Source organism: Copadichromis virginalis, linkage group LG6 (genome assembly GCF_057382275.1).
Source record: "Copadichromis virginalis isolate Kocher_CV1m ecotype Utaka linkage group LG6, C_Virginalis_male_GT1.1, whole genome shotgun sequence".
Lineage (NCBI taxonomy): Eukaryota > Metazoa > Chordata > Actinopteri > Cichliformes > Cichlidae > Copadichromis > Copadichromis virginalis.
This window is the reverse complement of record NC_140623.1, coordinates 22,490,719-22,508,261: the sequence shown is the minus strand read 5'-3', so window position 1 is coordinate 22,508,261 and position 17,543 is coordinate 22,490,719. Positions and strand designations below refer to the sequence as shown.

Below are 17,543 nucleotides of genomic sequence, written 5' to 3'. Positions count from 1 at the left end.
GTATTTTTAAGTTAACTGGATAAACAAGTTAAGCACTAAGAAGTACGACTGTACAGCTAAAAATATCCTGTGACAGAGAGGAATAGGTCCATTTACTCCAATTTCATTTTTCATATTAATGTGTTTAATGAGAGAAATTATTTTAATTGCCAACACAATAGCAAGTGTTTATTTTTCAGTTAGGAACTGGGAATAGCTTTAGTCCACTGCAGTAAAATGAAACTCTTAAGGGCGTTTTAACATCAGTTGAAGTATTTTTATAAGCTTGTACATTTCAAAGGTGCTTTGCAAACAGAAAAAGATTTTTCAAAAATATTATAATATTATAAGAAATATAGAAAGGTTATGCAAATTTAGCTAGAGCTGTAACTCAGGTAACTTAATTTGTGATTTGTGTAGCTCTCAAATATGCAAACCGTCTTTCACGTTTATGTGAAGTGAAGGCTCTCACTCACCCCCCCCCCCGACACACACACACCGCTTTAAACACACACACACTGATTCGCATAAAGGCCTATAATCCATCAATGTGCTCATTGCTGTCATGAGTAAAGAGACAGAGCTCTAAGCAAGAGTCCTCTAACACAAATTTGATTTACCTCAATTTGCCTCAAACAGTGACGTGTGAGTACTAGAAGTGCTAATGCAGACTGGCACCTTTTACTGCCAACCGGCATGTGTCTGTTTAGCTCAGTTTCAAAGCCTGGGCTCATGCCGAAATGTGATTTGTTTAGAGATGGTGTTGGGTTTTAAACAGTTTAAAGTTATGAAAATTAACAGTGAGAGACAGTGATATTGTGGATGACTTCACATGGGACTAGCACAAACTGTGCCCCTGTTCCTCATAGCCATAAAGACAAAAAATTGCTGTGGTGGTTTCAGATATTTTATAGGAATACTGCACGCAGACACTAAAATATAAAATCTTGAAATGTTGTCAAGCTCTTATAATTAGTTTAAAAACTAGAGAGGCATGGGATTTTCTAATTTAGTTTTTAAAGTGAAGCTTTTTAACAACAAAGTCTTTAAAAGTTAACTTGGATAAGCGACTCTGTGTGTCTCCCATAAAGGATTCGAGCTGAAAGCATGTGATCAAGAAACTGTGCCTTGATATAAAGAAAGACATAAATCAACCTAAGGGTGTGTCATACATAAAAACCATCTGGCAACATAATTATATAATAAAACACCTCTCTCCACCACCACCAGGCCCCGTGATTATTTAGGCATGCCAGTCATGCTTTATACCTGAAATCCTAATTGCATATACATATTTGATAAGCTTGGCCGTTCGGATCTGAATTAATATTATTATCTACGTTCAGCCGGTGCAGCAGTACTCTACTCTCTCACAGACCTACCTGATGTGCATGCCCTAAATAGTTATGTTACTGTAATACTTTAGACGTCTGTGCCATTATTTTCCATAAGAAAATGTCCACACACAAAAACATCTGCTTTATGTCACCTGCTGCTCATTTACAAATCTATGCGCACCGCCTGTCTAATGAAAAATGAAAATGAAAGCCCTGTAATCTGATCTGATACCAGCTAATTACTGCAGTTAAAAATAAGACGGGTAATGCTACTCTGTTGTGCCTGCCTTTTGCCACTTTTTGCCTTCAGATGTGTCTTAATTTTTCATGGCAGAGATTCAGACATTTTGGTCCATATTGATGTGATAGCGTCACACATCTGCTGCAGATGTTACGGGTGTTCATACATGAGAATCTCCTGTTCCACCACATCCCAGAAGATGCTCTGTTGCATTGAGATCTGGTGACTGCCATTTAAGTGCAGTGGACTCATTGTCACATTCAGGAAACCAGTTTGAAATGATTTGATATTTGTGACAGGGCACATTTATCCTGCTAGAAGCAGCCATCGGGAGAGTGGGTACACAGCGGTCATAAAGGGATGGACATGGTCAGCAACAATACTCTAGTAGGCTGTGGCATTTAAATGATGCTTATTTGGTACTAAGAGGCACAAGGTGTTCCCAGAAAATATCACTCAGACCATTACTCCTCCAGTAGCCTTGAACCATTGATACATAGGAGGACATATCCATGCACTCATATTATTTACACCAAATTCTGACCCTGTCATCCAAATGCTGCAGCAGAAATCGAGACTTGTCAGTCCAGTCAACATTTTTCCAATCTTCTATGAGCCTGTGGAAACTAAAGTCTCAGTTTCCTCGTCTTTGCTTACAGGAATGGCACTCGGTGTGGTTTTCAGCAGCTGTAGCCCATCTGCTTCAAGGTTTGACCTGTGGTGCATTGAGCAATGCTTTTTTGAATACCATGGGTTATTTGAGTCACCGGTGGCTTCCTATGAGCTCAAAACAGTCTGGCCATCCTCCAAACTGCCGCTCACTGGATATTTTCTCTTTTTTGGATCATTTTCTGTAAACCCTAGAGATGGTCGTGCGGGAAAATCCCAGCAGAGGATCTCAGCAGTTTCTGAAATACTCAGACAAGCCTGTCTGGCAGTAACAACCATGCCATGTTCAAAGTCAACTAAATCACCTTTCTTCCCAATTCAGATGCTCGGTTTGAACTTCAGTAGGTCCAGCCTGCAGGTTGTCTTCACCGTGTCGAAATGACTAAACACATTGAGCTCCTGGGACAGGACTTATTAGAGATTGGTATTAACAAGCAGCTTAACAGGCATACCTAAGAAATGAATGTACAGTACAAACACAAATGTTTCAGTTGGACAAATAATGATACAAAGATAACCCAGATTTGCATATTAAATGATAGGTAAACACTCATGTTCATATGGACAATGAAACACAAACCCTTACTTTTCATTTGCAGATAATAGAGAATAAAATCTTCTGTCCTCTTGTTGTTCAAAATTGCTTTCTAACTTTACAACACACCAAGTGTGAGTCACAATTACACCAGTCAAGTGGGATTTTATCACAGTTACAGTATTTTTAATACAAAATCCCCCCTCGTTTCTCACTGATGCCTTGCTGTGCTGTGGAGAGAATACACAGGCAGGGAGTTTTGTACACAAAGAATAGACTGTACTGGCCTGTACTGGAGTATAATTTTGGAACTTGGTTGCTTTAATTCAGACTGTTGAATTCTACCTTCAACTACACAATAAAATGTTTTGCCACTTGTGGCCCTCAAACTTAAATTGAAACTGGTTTAGACAGGAATTTATGGCCAGCATGCAGAAATATTTGCTGCAGCAAAAGTCTTGAAAAAGATGAAGATATCCTTTTTGGAGCATGACCGCTTGATAGAGGCACAACATTTTTTCTTTTTGTTTTCCTCAATGCTAACAGTTTCAAGATTAAAACAGCTAGGTCTCTTTTTTGTGTTTGTTTTATTCAGGTGGCCAACTTGGCATGCTCCATCTCCAACAATGAAGAGGGCGTGAAGTTGGTACGAATGGCCGCCACCCAGATCGACAGCCTGTGTCCACAGGTGAGGATTTTAAAACACCTACATCACATAAAATTAGTGCTGTCAGCGTTAATTTCGTTAAAACGACATTAACCCCATAACCGAATCAACATTGCAAATCTCAGTTAGCAAGTTAGCGCAGATTGCGTGGGGCTGCACGGTGCTAACGCGTTAACGAGCTAACCGTGCTAATGCGTCGACGCCGTGCAGCCCCACGTACGGGGCGTTCCGCGCTAACTCGCTAACGGAGATTTGCCGCTTTAAAGCCATTATGCCGTTAACGTCATTTTAACGAGATTAACGCTGACAGCACTACATAAAATACAAATTCTTAACATAAGATCAAATCAAAATGTTCTTTTAAGGAACTTTTCTATATTTAATTACTGATTTATGAAAGTGTAATATTTAGGAATATTAAAGGAAAGAGGTTGTAGTTGTCGGATTTGGAGGAAAAGCTATGAATAATGTGTAGGAGGACATTGTAGTCCTGTTTCGCAGGAAGAAACAAAGGAGGATGTTGAAATCCATCAGTTGTTTCCAAGGTTAACAGTAAGCCTTATCCACACAGGACCAAACATTGTAACGAGAATGAGAAATGGAGAAGGGAGGTTGATTTTAAGATTCATGATCTAATGTGCAGTCTCCTCTACCCGTACCTACCGAGACCAACTAACTTATAAAACTTGGAGAGGCGCTGTCCCCTGACACTGCTTGGCACAGCTGAACACAGGCAGATTAAAAAACATAATAGACATAGGCTTTGTGACTGGAGTAGAGGGAACAAAGAGGAGGTGCAACAAAGAGAGGTATTTCCATCTGTTCCAAGTAGAGTTAAACCAGACTGGTTATTCTTTACACGTGCAAATGCACGCAGTCGTGCACACACACACTGCCTCAGTGACTGCCATGTTCAGATCATAATCTAGATCAGATTCATTTCAAAGTAAATCTAAAAAGCACAAAGTGAGAAAGCAAAGGCACAAAAAAAAAAAAATAAACTGGTCCTTGTTGTTAAAGTGGCAGTACCCAAGTTATTTGCTTTAACTTTTCATTATGCAGTAAGTGTTTATTGAACAATTTATTGGTGGTACTAACTCTGCTAACTGCCTCCGGGTATGAAATCCCCCGGGAAAGTGAGGGTTTGACTGTGGAACAAAAGCAGGAGGAGGAGAGCACTTTCATTTTCCAAAGGAGCTATTGCTACTTCCCTTGGGTAGCTAAAATATTGTCTATTGGTATTTCAAAGTACACGATTTTATCATCCCTATATCCCTGTGAAGTATTTATCTTATTTTTTTCTTTGTCCTAAAGCTGAAGGGTTTACCTTGCACATATCAAGGTCTTGTGCTTTCTTTAAGCCTTGCTTTTTTAAGCTGTAAAAGATTCTGCATCATTTATTACATTTGTGCAATTAACAATATATTTCAAGCATATCTTTTTTTTATCTCACAGCAAATGTGGCAAACGTTTGGTTGCTAAATCCTTTTAGTCTGTAGCTGTAGCTGCTACTAGCAGGCCACAGCATAGACTGAAAACCTTAATGACTACGAGAAAGAGCATAGCACTCAGCTACTGTGCCACTGCTGCCACACTGTTCACCTCACAGTGTCAGAGTCTTGACATGATAGCCAGACTTTGTTTCACCGTGCTGTATGTTCTTATATATCTTATATATAAACTAGTACAGATGTCTTTTCTCCTGAAATGACTCACAGATGTGCAGAAATGTCTTTAAGACTTCATTTTAAAAGCACACATGTACACCTACGCTACTGCAAACGTTTCTTGTCCCATATCAGGTCATCAATGCTGCACTCACTCTGGCTGCCCGCCCCCAAAGCAAGGTGGCCCAGGACAACATGGATGTTTTCAAAGATCAGTGGGAGAAACAAGTGCGCATCTTGACTGAGGCTGTGGATGACATCACTTCTGTGGATGATTTCCTTTCTGTGTCAGGTATGAGCCAGCACAAATTCCTCACAGACTGACTGATTGAAGCAAATGTTCCACATGCTCCTGATTTTCGCTTGAAGCGAGTGAGTTATTGAGTGTTGTTGCTTGTGTTCTCTGGTACCAAATTTTCACAAAAAATCTCTATGGAGGCTTGATGTGAAAAACAAAATTACTATTTAGTTAATAAAAAATAAGAAATCACAGCATTTGAAGCAAAATACAGTGAACTAGAAAAAAACCATCAAAAGGCAGAAGAAATTTTTTTTTTTTTTGGACGGGGGTGGGATGGTGTCCAAAAAAAGCAACAGGTATTAAATTTTATCCATAATCAACATGTTTCTTGGAGAAATAAACTCAACAGTATATCCACACTCAAAGATAAAAATGAGTTTGATTTCCAGGAAAATCTGTTTATTAAACAATAATTATGTCTCTCAACAACAGAATCCTTGGGTCGTTTTCATTTTTTGTTTCCCACTTTCATTCACTGTCATCTTTTCTCTCTCTCTCACTCTCAAGAGAACCACATCCTTGAGGATGTCAACAAATGTGTAATAGCTCTCCAAGAGGGCGATGTGGACACTCTTGACCGAACTGCTGGAGCTATCCGGGGCAGAGCTGCTCGCGTGGTCCACATCATTAACGCTGAGATGGAAAACTATGAGCCCGGGGTCTACACCGAGCGTGTGCTGGAGTCCATCAAGCTCCTGTCTGAGACTGGTTAGTGCGCTGTACACAGAGCCTGTGTAGCTGCAGAAGATCCACAATGAGCCATAGCTTAATGTATTACTAGTACGATGCATACACTGTGCTTCACCCTGTGTCAAAATATTTTGCTGCAAGCTTTTTGGCAAGCCAAGCTACTTTTAGGAATAGCCTAACATATAGAAACACATACGTATATGCACCCACACACACACACACGCGCACACATGTAGAAGCTACATTAGTTCACCAGTCTGGTCTCACAGATACGACTTGACTGCTTCTGTGTCCAGTGTCTAAAGTTTTGATTAGTTTCCTGGCTCTAACAGAAAGTCTTATCCGCTCTCACTCTTTTATTTATTCATTTACAGCCTCTGTCCAATGTCATCTTCCAGGAAAGTTGCATTTGTCTCAGTGCCAGGCCGATCAAACAATGAACACATTTCCAAATCCTTGTTTAGGAGACAACTTTGAATTCTTATATTGTCTCAGTAGTTTTTACCTCTGAACATACTGGGGGAATTCAATCAGCAGCACAAGGGTCAAAAAGAAAAGCAGATTGTAGATATATATTACAAAAATTTAATAATAATAGTAAAAAAACAAGGTACAACAGAAAAATGCTTTTAATATGGTGCTGGAATACCCGTTGTTGCTATAACAACTTCAACTCCTCTGAGAGGGCTTTCCACAAGGTTTGGGAGTGTGTTCATGGGAATTTTTAATTTTTAATTAAAATTTAATTTTAATTATTCCAGAAGGTCAGACACTGATGTTGGACAAGAAGGCCTGTGTTGCAGTCTCTGCTCTAGTTATCCCAATGGTGTTTTGTTCATCCATGTTTTTATGGACAGCTAACAGCTGACTGTGGAATATTTAGTAGCGACGAAGCTTCACAACTGGACTTGATGCACAGGTGGCATCCTATCACAATGCCACGCTGGAATTCACTGAGCTCCAGAGAGCGACCCATTCTTTCAAAAGTGTTTGTAGAAGCAGTCTGTATGCCTACCTGCTTAATTTTATACACTGTCGCCATTAAAGTAGTCGAAACACCTGAATTCAGTGGTTTGGATGGGTGAGGGAATACTTTAGACATTGCAGTGTAGTATATTGTAGATCTGAGTCTACTTCCTGACTGTGGTTACAGGAAACAGTGTAACATATACAGAAAGCATCTGTGAAAGTGAGTATGTACAGGAGGTGGTAACATCAGCAGGGCTGAGTACACAGTTAGTACAGCCGGCAAGCCCAGAGGAGGAAAACATGTATCACTCAGTCACCACCTACACCACTTAAAGCTAAACTTTGACATTGCTTCAGCGCGTTTGCAACGTTTCCACTTTCAGCGCAGGTGTTGAGCTGCAGCCTAGTATTATTTGCGAGTTGGAAGAAGGTGAAAGCTTTTGCAGAGTTCTTGACGATATGTGCACCGGTGAAGACGTGCCACATGAAAAATGCAGAGAAGTCTCAGTAGAAACAATTTGTTCATTTTTGCCAGGGCCGTTCACGTGACAACTCCAAATGTTACAGCGATTGTTCATACAAAAACATTCCTGCAATACTCAGAGAAGCAGACTGGTGACAGTTTCTGTTTTTAATGTGATTTTGTGTTACTTTGTCTTGTTTACAAAGTTTCTAGACACAAGCAAGGAAGATAGAAAATGTGCAGCGTTTGCTATGAAATACTGTCTTAGCCAATCCCTTAAAAATATACCATAATACGCCTTTAAAATGTGGCATCATGAAAGAAGGCCAAACCCTCCCCCCCCCAAAAAAAAATGCAGGATGAAAGGAGAGAAGTATTTTAGCAATTACCTGTCCACGAGAATAAAATCTGACCACAATCCCTTTTCACATCAGCACAGCAGCAACTCCCCTCCTTGTTATATTTTCTCCATTCTCACCCATCCTTCCGACTCGGCTTTCTATCTCTCCCATTAGAGCCCATTTAGCGAGGTGGTATATCTATTGTTTCGCTCGTTACTTTCATCTGCCGGGATAATTGAGAGACACAATCAGCTCCCCTCCCTGCTAGCTGATAAGTCGCAAACAGCATTAGGTGTGCCACGTGTGTTCACACCGCCATCTGTCTGAGACCCTCTTCTGGCGCTGAACCCCACCATAACAGTCTACTTACAGTATTAGTTATATGGTACTTTAAACACATTCTGTTCACTTATTGCATGATTCAGTTTAATTGATTGGGGTAATTAATTGATAGAGTTCAGCGGTGATTATCTTACAGACACTTGAGGTCAATTTTGTATGACTCTAACCTCGTCACATGCTTTTATTAATCCTCCATGGAGCAAGAGTCAGCACTATGAAGAAGCATTATGTCAGTGTTACTAACACCAACAAATCGAGAGCTGTTGATGGGGTGACGTCACTTACACAGTTTCCTACTTCACGCAGGCTGTATTTTGCAGCGTTTTTGATAGATGCAGGGCGGTAATTTCTCCTGTAAATTTAGCACTGTAGGCAATGAAAGGAAATGATTGTTAACTTATGTAACACTTCCCATTTTGCAGATGAGGATTATGTGTGCGCGCAAACTTTACACTGTTGTTCGTGACAGCCTCAGATTTCAGGGGAAAGAAAAAAGTAAATCTAAAGGAAATACATTTTCACACCTTGATCTAGTTTTTGGTTTAGATTTAGTCAACTGTGGTGACCTTGCACTTTGCTATACCCACAGATAAACAGACTTGTTTAAAACACAGGTTCAAGGCGACTTCACATTAAGGTCAGGGCTGAGGTGATTTCTTCTTCACAGAAAGAATATGCACCAAACAAATTTTTGTTGCGTTTTCTCGAGATGCCGGGCCTTTGGGAGGGCTTCTGTCTTTAATTTTAACAAGGTCTCCTCATGATTTGGGCGCTAATTGAGACGTTAAGGTGGGGAATTAGCAACCGTGTTAGACGAATGTTTCATTGGCTCCATATTTCTCTTTGATGAAGAGCTGTTGTGTTTCCCCTTCCAGTTTCCGTCTTAGCAGTAGTTGGGGGGTTTTAAGAGCTACCATGCACATCTGATCTGGACCATAAAGCACTTATTGATCCTTGTGAACTTTTGCCTCCCTCTCCCCTCCGTCCTCACAGACCTGATGTCTATGGATTTGAACACAGTCAAGGAGAAATCTATAGCTAGGGGGAAAGATGATTAAGTGTAGCTGAACAAAGGGAAGGGATATAGGACCACACAGTTTTTAGAGGGTACTGAGCCCAATTAACTAGACTCCACCAAAAAATCAATAGCTGTCACCAAGGATTTCACTAAGCGATTTGCGCAAGGATTTTAGTGGAATTCATTGATGTGTTCTCTTTTTCTTAACTTTCCTCCAGTGGTGAGCATGTGTAAAACATTTATCCCTTTACTCTGTCTCTGCAAGTGTGTGTGGGTGTAAGTGTGCGTATGTGGGTAGTTGTGTGTTTTGCGTTGGCTATTTGTGTTTTTATTGGACTGCTCCTGTGTTTATGCCCACAGCCACTCATGCCAATCACAGCCACTTGCCTTTCTTTCTGACAGCTGGCACACAGCGCTCATCACAGCTACCTACCCTTTGACCTTGTCTCAATTTGCCCATCCCTCTTTCTCATTTCGAGTGTGGCCAGATTTATGCCGAGGCCAAAACACAAGCAGCCAAGGCTCACAACTCTTCAGTGTAAAGCTTAGCTATAGATTCCTGACAGACAGTCTACACATGGGCCCGGGACTGAAGCGTGTCCTTGAGAGAGAGAAAAATCAATAGCCTAATGGGAAAGTGGTTATGGCTTCCCTCTCTTTCCTCCTCTCCCTCCTTCCTTACTGATACACTATTCTGCCCACTAACTGCCTTGGTTTAGACTAATCTTCTCCTCAAAAGAAGGGACAAATTTTTAAGTTGGTCATTAATGTGGTGCCTGGAGAGGGTAGATTAAAAAACTGATATATTGCCTAAGTCAGAGTGCCATTTAGGTAGCAGGGTGATGTTGCTCCTTGTTATTACATCAGGGCACAGTAAATAGGATTTAGCCAGGGTTTTGCAGTGAGTGCAGTGAGTAATAACACACACGGACACACTGCCACCCACATGTCATGCCTGTAAATCAGTGGATCAAGAGCACTAAAAGGAAGTGCATCAGACACTAAGGCTCGGCTCATACCTGGCGCATTAACATGCGCCTTCAGTGATCTGATCTCAAGTAGAATGCTCAAGCTACCACTTCCTCGCTTTATATGCAGAAAAGGAAAAAGGAAGCCTGCAATTGTTTCTGTTTGGAAGGCTAAATGTCAGTCCAGACCACCGGAGTCCTTAACTGCCAAAGTTTCCAAGTGTAGGACACATTCACAGAGATGCACGTGCTAATGGAATGGGTCCATATGCAGGAACAATCTGCTTTTAATGACTCATCAGTGTGTTGGGCACATTCACACATGTACCCAAAGAAGCCAGTTGTTAATGCCAAGTGGAGGGTCTAATGAAGAAAACTAAAGACCTTTCATTGACTGTGTCTCTAAAAAATAACTGTTAAGGGGAAATGTGGAAGTGAATCAGTGGTTTTTATCATTTTTTTTAACACTGAAAATGGCGTTTTTTATATGGCCCATAAGTGTACAACACGGTTGTTGAGATAAATGAGTTATAATTTTTGAATCTGTGTCTATTGTTTTAATGATAGGAAAAGAGTCTTTAACCAGAATGTGAAGCAGATGGCAAACTAAGCTTGCAAGGAGAGGAGGTGGGGCCTTTCAATCAGTGCGTAAAGAGAGGCAGAAGTTGGGAGAGAGTACTGATGAGGAAATTGCTATGAGAATAGCAGTGCAGTAGGAAGAGGTAGGTGGAACAATTTAACCAAGGTTAGAGTGAAGGAGAGGAGACCAGTAAGCAGGAGGAGCATCATATACAGCACATTCTCTTTGTGGTTCGACCGCCGATCATCAAAGCTGTTAAGTTCAACGTTTTCAAAATTAGGAAGTGGCTATGCAAGCTGTGTGGATATCTTAAAGTGCATTTAGTGATTTTGCTTTATGTAAGTGCAGTAGCATTAGATTTTAAAGGCCTTGCTGAGTGTTACGTAGTGCATGCCAGAAATTAGCCTTTTCCCATTCATCACCTGCACTAAATTGAGAAAACACAGTTTTAACTCTAGAGAATGATCTGATTGAACAGATAAATTGCAACGCTCTTGAATATCTAGCCAATATGAGAGAGGAAGTGGATCTGACCTCTCATTTGGAAAACACTGATTGTTTCTTTTTGGTCACATTTTTGTGCCTACCTGTGCAGGGAATTAATACAAGCAGCAGATAAGGGGCGATGCTGCTTGGCCGCAGTGCGTGTAGGACAGGGATGAAGGTTAATGACAGTAATATGTTTTATAAAAGCTTCTATAATTTTCAATTTCGTGGGCTGCTGTTATTAAGCCCCTAGCTATTCTTGACGCACCATGTTTTGCAACCCTTCCCACCCTGTTTCCTCTCCCATTCTGCTTTTGTAAATTACACCAGGCGAATTATGGTCCGACTAAAGAATTAAGGTTTAGTCACATGGTATTTCGTGTTTTCAAACATTTGCCCTTTTCTCAAATTCTCATTCGGTCACACGTTCCCTGTTTGAATAGGTGGATGTGCTCATTTAGCAGACACCAGTGTACTGTACTAGGAGGTTAGTATTTACGCTTGTTTTTATCTCTAGATTGTGAGTGTTAATCGCATTACCAGAAAACAAAACTGTACCACTGGTCTCATTGTCTATATGAATCACATCTCTGGCCTCACTGGCTTTGAAATAACTGTGCCAATTACAGTGACGCATGACAATTACAGCTCACCAAATGGGCTGAGGCTTCTTGAGGAAAACATTTTATTCTATCATAGTGAGTGAACACAACACCATCCACAGCCAGAGGCAGATGGCAGGGTTTTTTTCTTTTTTGTTGCTTTTTTTTATATAACTTGTGCAGGGGTGATGGAAATAATATTAAAACAATGCGCATGAAATTGTTCATGTGACCATCATTAATTCAGCACTGTTCCAATTTCTCCCTCTGTATCCCATCAATAGTTGTCAAAAAACTATACATTTGAATACTGATAAGGTTTAAAGCCTTACCAGTATGAGAGTTGCTGGCTAGGCCTTATCCCTACCAGTGTAAGTGTAGTAGTTTAGTAGATGCGTTTGGTTTATGAATGCAGATTCCTAACCAAACTTGCAACCCTTGATAACGTTGTGGCAAGATCTGACAACTGCTGTTCACAAACGCTGTCCATCTAATCTGACTGAGCTGGAGCTGTTTTGCAAAGAAGAATGGGCAAGAATTGCAGTCGCTAGATGTGCAAAGCTGGTAGAGACATACCCTAAAAGACTGGCAGCTGTAATTGCAGCAAAAGGTGGTTCTACAAAGTATTGACTCAGGGGGCTGAATAATTACACACACCCCACTTTACAGTTATTTGTAAAAAAAAATGTTTGGAATCATGTATGATTTTCGTTCCACTTCTCACGTGTGCACCACTTTGTGTTGGTCTTTCACGTGGAATTCCAATAAAATTGATTCATGTTTGTGGCTTTAATGTGACAAAATGTGGGAAAGTTCAAGGGGACCAAATACTTTTGCAAGCCACTGTATTTGAAGTTTACACAGCATCATGTGACCCAGAAAGAGTAATATTTCAAACTCTGCCACTCTGCGTTCCTGTTGCTGACACAGGTAACATTGTGGAGTAAAACTTAATATATATTACTTTGTGAATTAATAGTCACACTTTTGGTTTGCACGTTATGTAGCAGCTTTAAATGTCATGTAATAACGTGATAAAGTAAATACCATGTAATTAAATAATAAGCAGTACCCAAGTAATAGCTTAGTATTAACGATGTGTCTGTGTTATATTGTCTTAGAATGTAAGTAACAGGGCAATAAAGAAAATGAAAACAATAAGTAAATGGGTGGATAATTGTAAGAGTGGTAAACAATGGCATTATATTTTTCCTGTTCTTTGTAGAGTTCTATCACCTGTCCCTCTAATGTCTCATGTCTCTTCGGAGAGTCTAAAGTTAACAAAGAAAGTAGAAAACCCCTGTCGAGATAACCATTATCTTTTAATATTTAGAATTTATCAAGTCAGCTAACAGAAAGTAAGGCAGCTCTGTCAAACCTGCTTCATACTACAGCATTGCTTGGGAGTGCTTTTATTTTTTGTTGTTGTTTTTTCTGTTTTCTTTTGAAACAGACTGTGTTGGGGAATTGTGGAAAGAATTGATCTGAAACTGGATAAAATGCAACTTTGTTGCTGTGATATATGATATCTTACTTTAATATCCAAAGTCTCTGTCTGTCTGTGTGTTTATTTTTTGCTTTGGTCGTCAGGAGTTGAGCAAACCACCTAGCAACAGGCTAAAATGATCCGTTTTTGTTATTTATGCATCACTAACGCTTTATAAAAGCCTCACATCATTTACATTTCACAACACTATGATCTAATTTATATCAGCAGAAGTTGAAATATCGATTGTATGTTATGGCACCATCACACCGCCTAGCAACCACTTAGCAAAGGGTTCAAATGACCCATTTTTAGGATATAAACAACATCTACCACCCCTTGTTTTTTTACTTCTCTCACTATGATTAAATTGCAGTTTGCTATCATCATCAGTAGGCCAAACAATGTTGTAACATGCAGGTGTAGTAGTGTCACACAATATAAATAATTGTGTTCAATATGCACATGCTTATTTTTTTTTTATTTGTTTGTTTTGATTTTTTTTTTGCCACAAAAGTGCAGAAAAAGTACCACAGATTTGGAAACCTTGTTCACAAACTTGTACTTGTTAAAATTTTCCGTCCGAGTGGGCCAACGTCATCGATTTGGAGATATTTTTGTGTTCACCTGTTGAATGTAAGTGCGTGCTTCTGTGCAGTTTTGCTGTGTGTTTGATTGTCTAAATGTAGCCGTCTTAATTTGAATCTTGTGGCTTAGAAATCAGGAACTGTGCAGATTGTGCTGTTTAAATCTTGTTAAACATGGCACAGGTGCGCACCGTGTTATCTTTGAGGTTTGAGGCATTCATTGTACTTCCATAACTTCTCACTTAAAGTATGCTTAAGCTTAGAGGGTGAAAAAAATCCATCCCTACATGGTCACATTTAATTCCCTTCATCATTTTTCAACTGGAATGAGTGAAATTGCTCCTTACCATCAGCAACTTTGCTCATTAAGAGCACAGAGAACATTTAAATATTTCTATTTAAAACGCCTTCCCAGCAATTCCCAAAAGCCTATTTTACGCTTCTCCAGTAAGTGGATTAAACTGAATTAAAAATGAAAAGAAAAGGGGAGAGACTTTTTTGTAGTGCCTTTTATGTTTGGTGAAATATACCGTATGTTTTATATCAGACAAATAAGCACACTGCAGATTCATACACCTTTAGTGCAAGCTAGTTAATTGATTTAGTTCACTCTTCATGTCAGAATGAGGCGAGAGTGTGGAAGATGCTAATAAAATCACAAACATGGCTCTCTGGCCAAACTGCAATACCTCATTTGTCTTTTCCACAGTTTTTCTTATCTCTCTGTGCTCATTAGAGCTGTCTTCTCCTCTAATGATGTTGTCTTAAACTATTCATAGTATCAGCACTTCAAAAATCCACTCCATTGATACACATTTGTTGCTTATTACTTCTAAAGCAGCTGAATGTTTTTTTCCCTAAAACACATAAAACAGTATGTCCTTCTCTTTGTCTCACCCAGTCCTTCTGTACATAAAGTCATTTTCTAATATCTATTCCGGATTCAAAGAAAATACTTTTCTATTTGTGCTACTGTAATGAAATCAAATGTGATGGTGGGTTTTTAGGCTTTTGTAGTGTTTGAAAAGAGACCCACAAATCTACAGTAAATGGACACCTTGTTCTAGCTGGCAACTGGCTTTCTAGGTAAGCCTTTGCTTTTGTTATGATAATTTGCTACAGCACAAAGTCCATAAGAAGAAAAAAAAGTACATTATCATAGCTGGAATTCAATTATTGTGACACAACAGGAGATTACTTGGAAAGGTGGCCTGCTAAATATTTAAAACCTTCAGTCTGTATTTTTGGATATTAAACAATGTCTATGCATATTCAGCACAATTCATTTGAAGACACAAAAACATAAAGCTCTTCCATCAGGTCTAGCCAATGGGTACCGACAACAAAACCAACCATTTTTTATGGTCAGTAGGGACGTTTCTTTTGTTGCTTGGCTTTTGTCTGCCTCGAAAAGACTTTGATGAAATTGTTTCCCTTCGTCGGCATTGTGAATTGACAGGCTGAGCTCGCGTCCTTGCGCTGTAACACTGAAGCACACAGACATCTCTGAGCGAGCTCCCAGGTTACGCACACATACATACACTTCCCCGTGCCACATGGCAGCAAACACACAAACCGATCTGGGAGAGACAGGTCAGTCTCCGTGCCGGGTAAGCCGATGTGGAGTAGCTAATTGGTGTGCAGTGTGTGAATGGCATATTGTTGTTTATAAAGAGGTTTAGGGTGACATTCCAGAAGTGAACACAGACTGATGAAGAATGTGCTGCGAGACATTTTGAAGACAGTGGTAGCCATGTCCTTGGATAGAGAAACAGCACAGTCATAGCTGTGTTTTCTTATATATTTTCCTTTACTTAATCATAATCCTTCACCTATCATAGAAAAAAGTGATAAACCCATACCTCCTGTCTCTCTTTTGTTCTCTATCTCTACTTCCATTACCTCTTTCTTCCTGCAGTAATGCCCCGATTTGCTGAACAAGTGGAAGTAGCTATCGAGGCACTGAGTATGAATCCCCCACAGCCCTTTGAGGAGAACGAGTTCATTGATGCATCCCGTTTGGTCTACGATGGCGTCCGCGACGTCAGGAAAGCCGTCCTCATGATAAGGGTACGTCCATTATGTTCTGCAAGAGAGCAAAAGGGAAAGACTAGCTGAGATACTTTGAAATGCTTCTAGAGCTCAGCGATAGTGTCAAAGTGTTTTGAATTGCCCGTCAGAAAAAAAAAGCAAATTGCACCAATTTCCCATCTTCTTCTGTGTATTCAAAATATTTGATTGGGTTTTTTATTTTAAACATCTGAACAGTTTGCTCATTTCCTAATGTTGAGCTTATTTAGTTTGAATATATGCTTTTTTGCAGCTTCACTACCATTAGCATATTTTAAATTTGGTTTAAATATCTGTCTTGTTGAGGTAATAACCTGTGTTTTGTGGGGGGTTTCTATCATAAAACCTGTTACATTAAAAACTTCCTGAATCTACTGGTGAACATGACAAATTTGTGCTTTTTTGCTTTTCATCACAGGGACCTTATTCCCACTGAAAACTGTGCTGCTGTCTGTCTTGGGTGATAGTGGAAGTTTTGTGACAAAAATACATCCGCCCTAAGGATGAAGAAGCGCATAATTGAAATCTTCAATTCTCATTTGGAGTGTCACCACTGTCACATGATCTGTTTTATGAATCTGGCAGAACCCTTGACAGCGTGTCACGATAAAACGGCTCCATAACAACAAGATACCAGCTCTGCTGTTTCACGTACCAAATCTGATGTTACAGTATCTGCACCCCCACCCCCCCCCACCCCAACTGTCCCTCCTCTTTCACCACGTAATTCATTTATTCAACTTTATGCAGGCTGGGAGGTTTCCCAGTTCAGCTTCGGAAAGAAAAAAATCTAATTATGGAAAATAATTTGATGTTAGTAAATAATGTAAAACAGGCAGCTTTGAACTGCCCGGGACCAGCTGGCTTTATAATCCTATCCAAGTACAATTACTTTCTGGGGAAACAACTTGGAAGATCCTTGCTTTCTCTGTCGTCTGCCTTCATTGTATAAATAGCAAATGTTGGTGCCACGTGTAATTTTTATTTTATTTTTTTTAAGTGTACTTTTTTAAATTTTTCCCCCACTTAGACCGAGTAATAGCTCCTTTAGAATTTTTACAGCACAGATCTCATGAGCAGTCAGCGGATTAAGAAACCAATTCTCCACAGTGTTTAAAAATTGAGGCTGAACTTGAGTAGAGTGGAAAGTTATTATGAAAGTTCTTGGAAACATAGTTTTTGTCCAGGCCTTTATGTACCCGCAGACACATGCACGCAGGAGTGCAGGGGGGGAAAGAATGGAAGAGATATGAAACTGAACAATGGGTGGAGACTGCAATATAACCAATATTTACGCAGTGTCCCAGTCTCAGGAAACTGACCTACAGCCTTTCTCACCTAGAAAGTTCAAACTTACCAGACATTCAGATTAAAAATGAAATCAATGAAAGGAGCTGCTGTGATCTGATGGGGTTAAGTTGTTTCATGGCCTGTGTAAATGCTAAAATGTAATCGTAATAGCAGGCCTCTTTTATTGAAAGATCCTTAGGATTGTTAAAATCATTACAAGGTAAATAGCAGAAACCTATACACATAGCAACACAA

The 17,543-nt window shown here is 39.8% G+C and overlaps 1 protein-coding gene and 1 long non-coding RNA gene across 2 annotated transcripts in view; one reads left to right on the top strand and one right to left on the bottom strand.

Moving 5' to 3' along the window:
• The window catches only part of LOC146707771 (uncharacterized), a 331,445-nt gene that overhangs the window by 201,302 nt on the left and 112,600 nt on the right, over window positions 1-17,543 (bottom strand). The window contains exon 2 of the long non-coding RNA XR_014920875.1: window positions 15,831-16,014. This is a non-coding gene — a long non-coding RNA (uncharacterized LOC146707771). The remainder of the gene's footprint in view (window positions 1-15,830; window positions 16,015-17,543) is intronic.
• Window positions 1-17,543, top strand: part of ctnna2 (catenin (cadherin-associated protein), alpha 2) — a 373,909-nt gene that overhangs the window by 293,114 nt on the left and 63,252 nt on the right. The window contains exons 10-13 of the mRNA XM_085459281.1: window positions 3,357-3,449; window positions 5,231-5,387; window positions 5,904-6,104; window positions 15,847-15,998. Coding sequence (XP_085315407.1) covers window positions 3,357-3,449; window positions 5,231-5,387; window positions 5,904-6,104; window positions 15,847-15,998 — 603 coding nt within the window. The remainder of the gene's footprint in view (window positions 1-3,356; window positions 3,450-5,230; window positions 5,388-5,903; window positions 6,105-15,846; window positions 15,999-17,543) is intronic.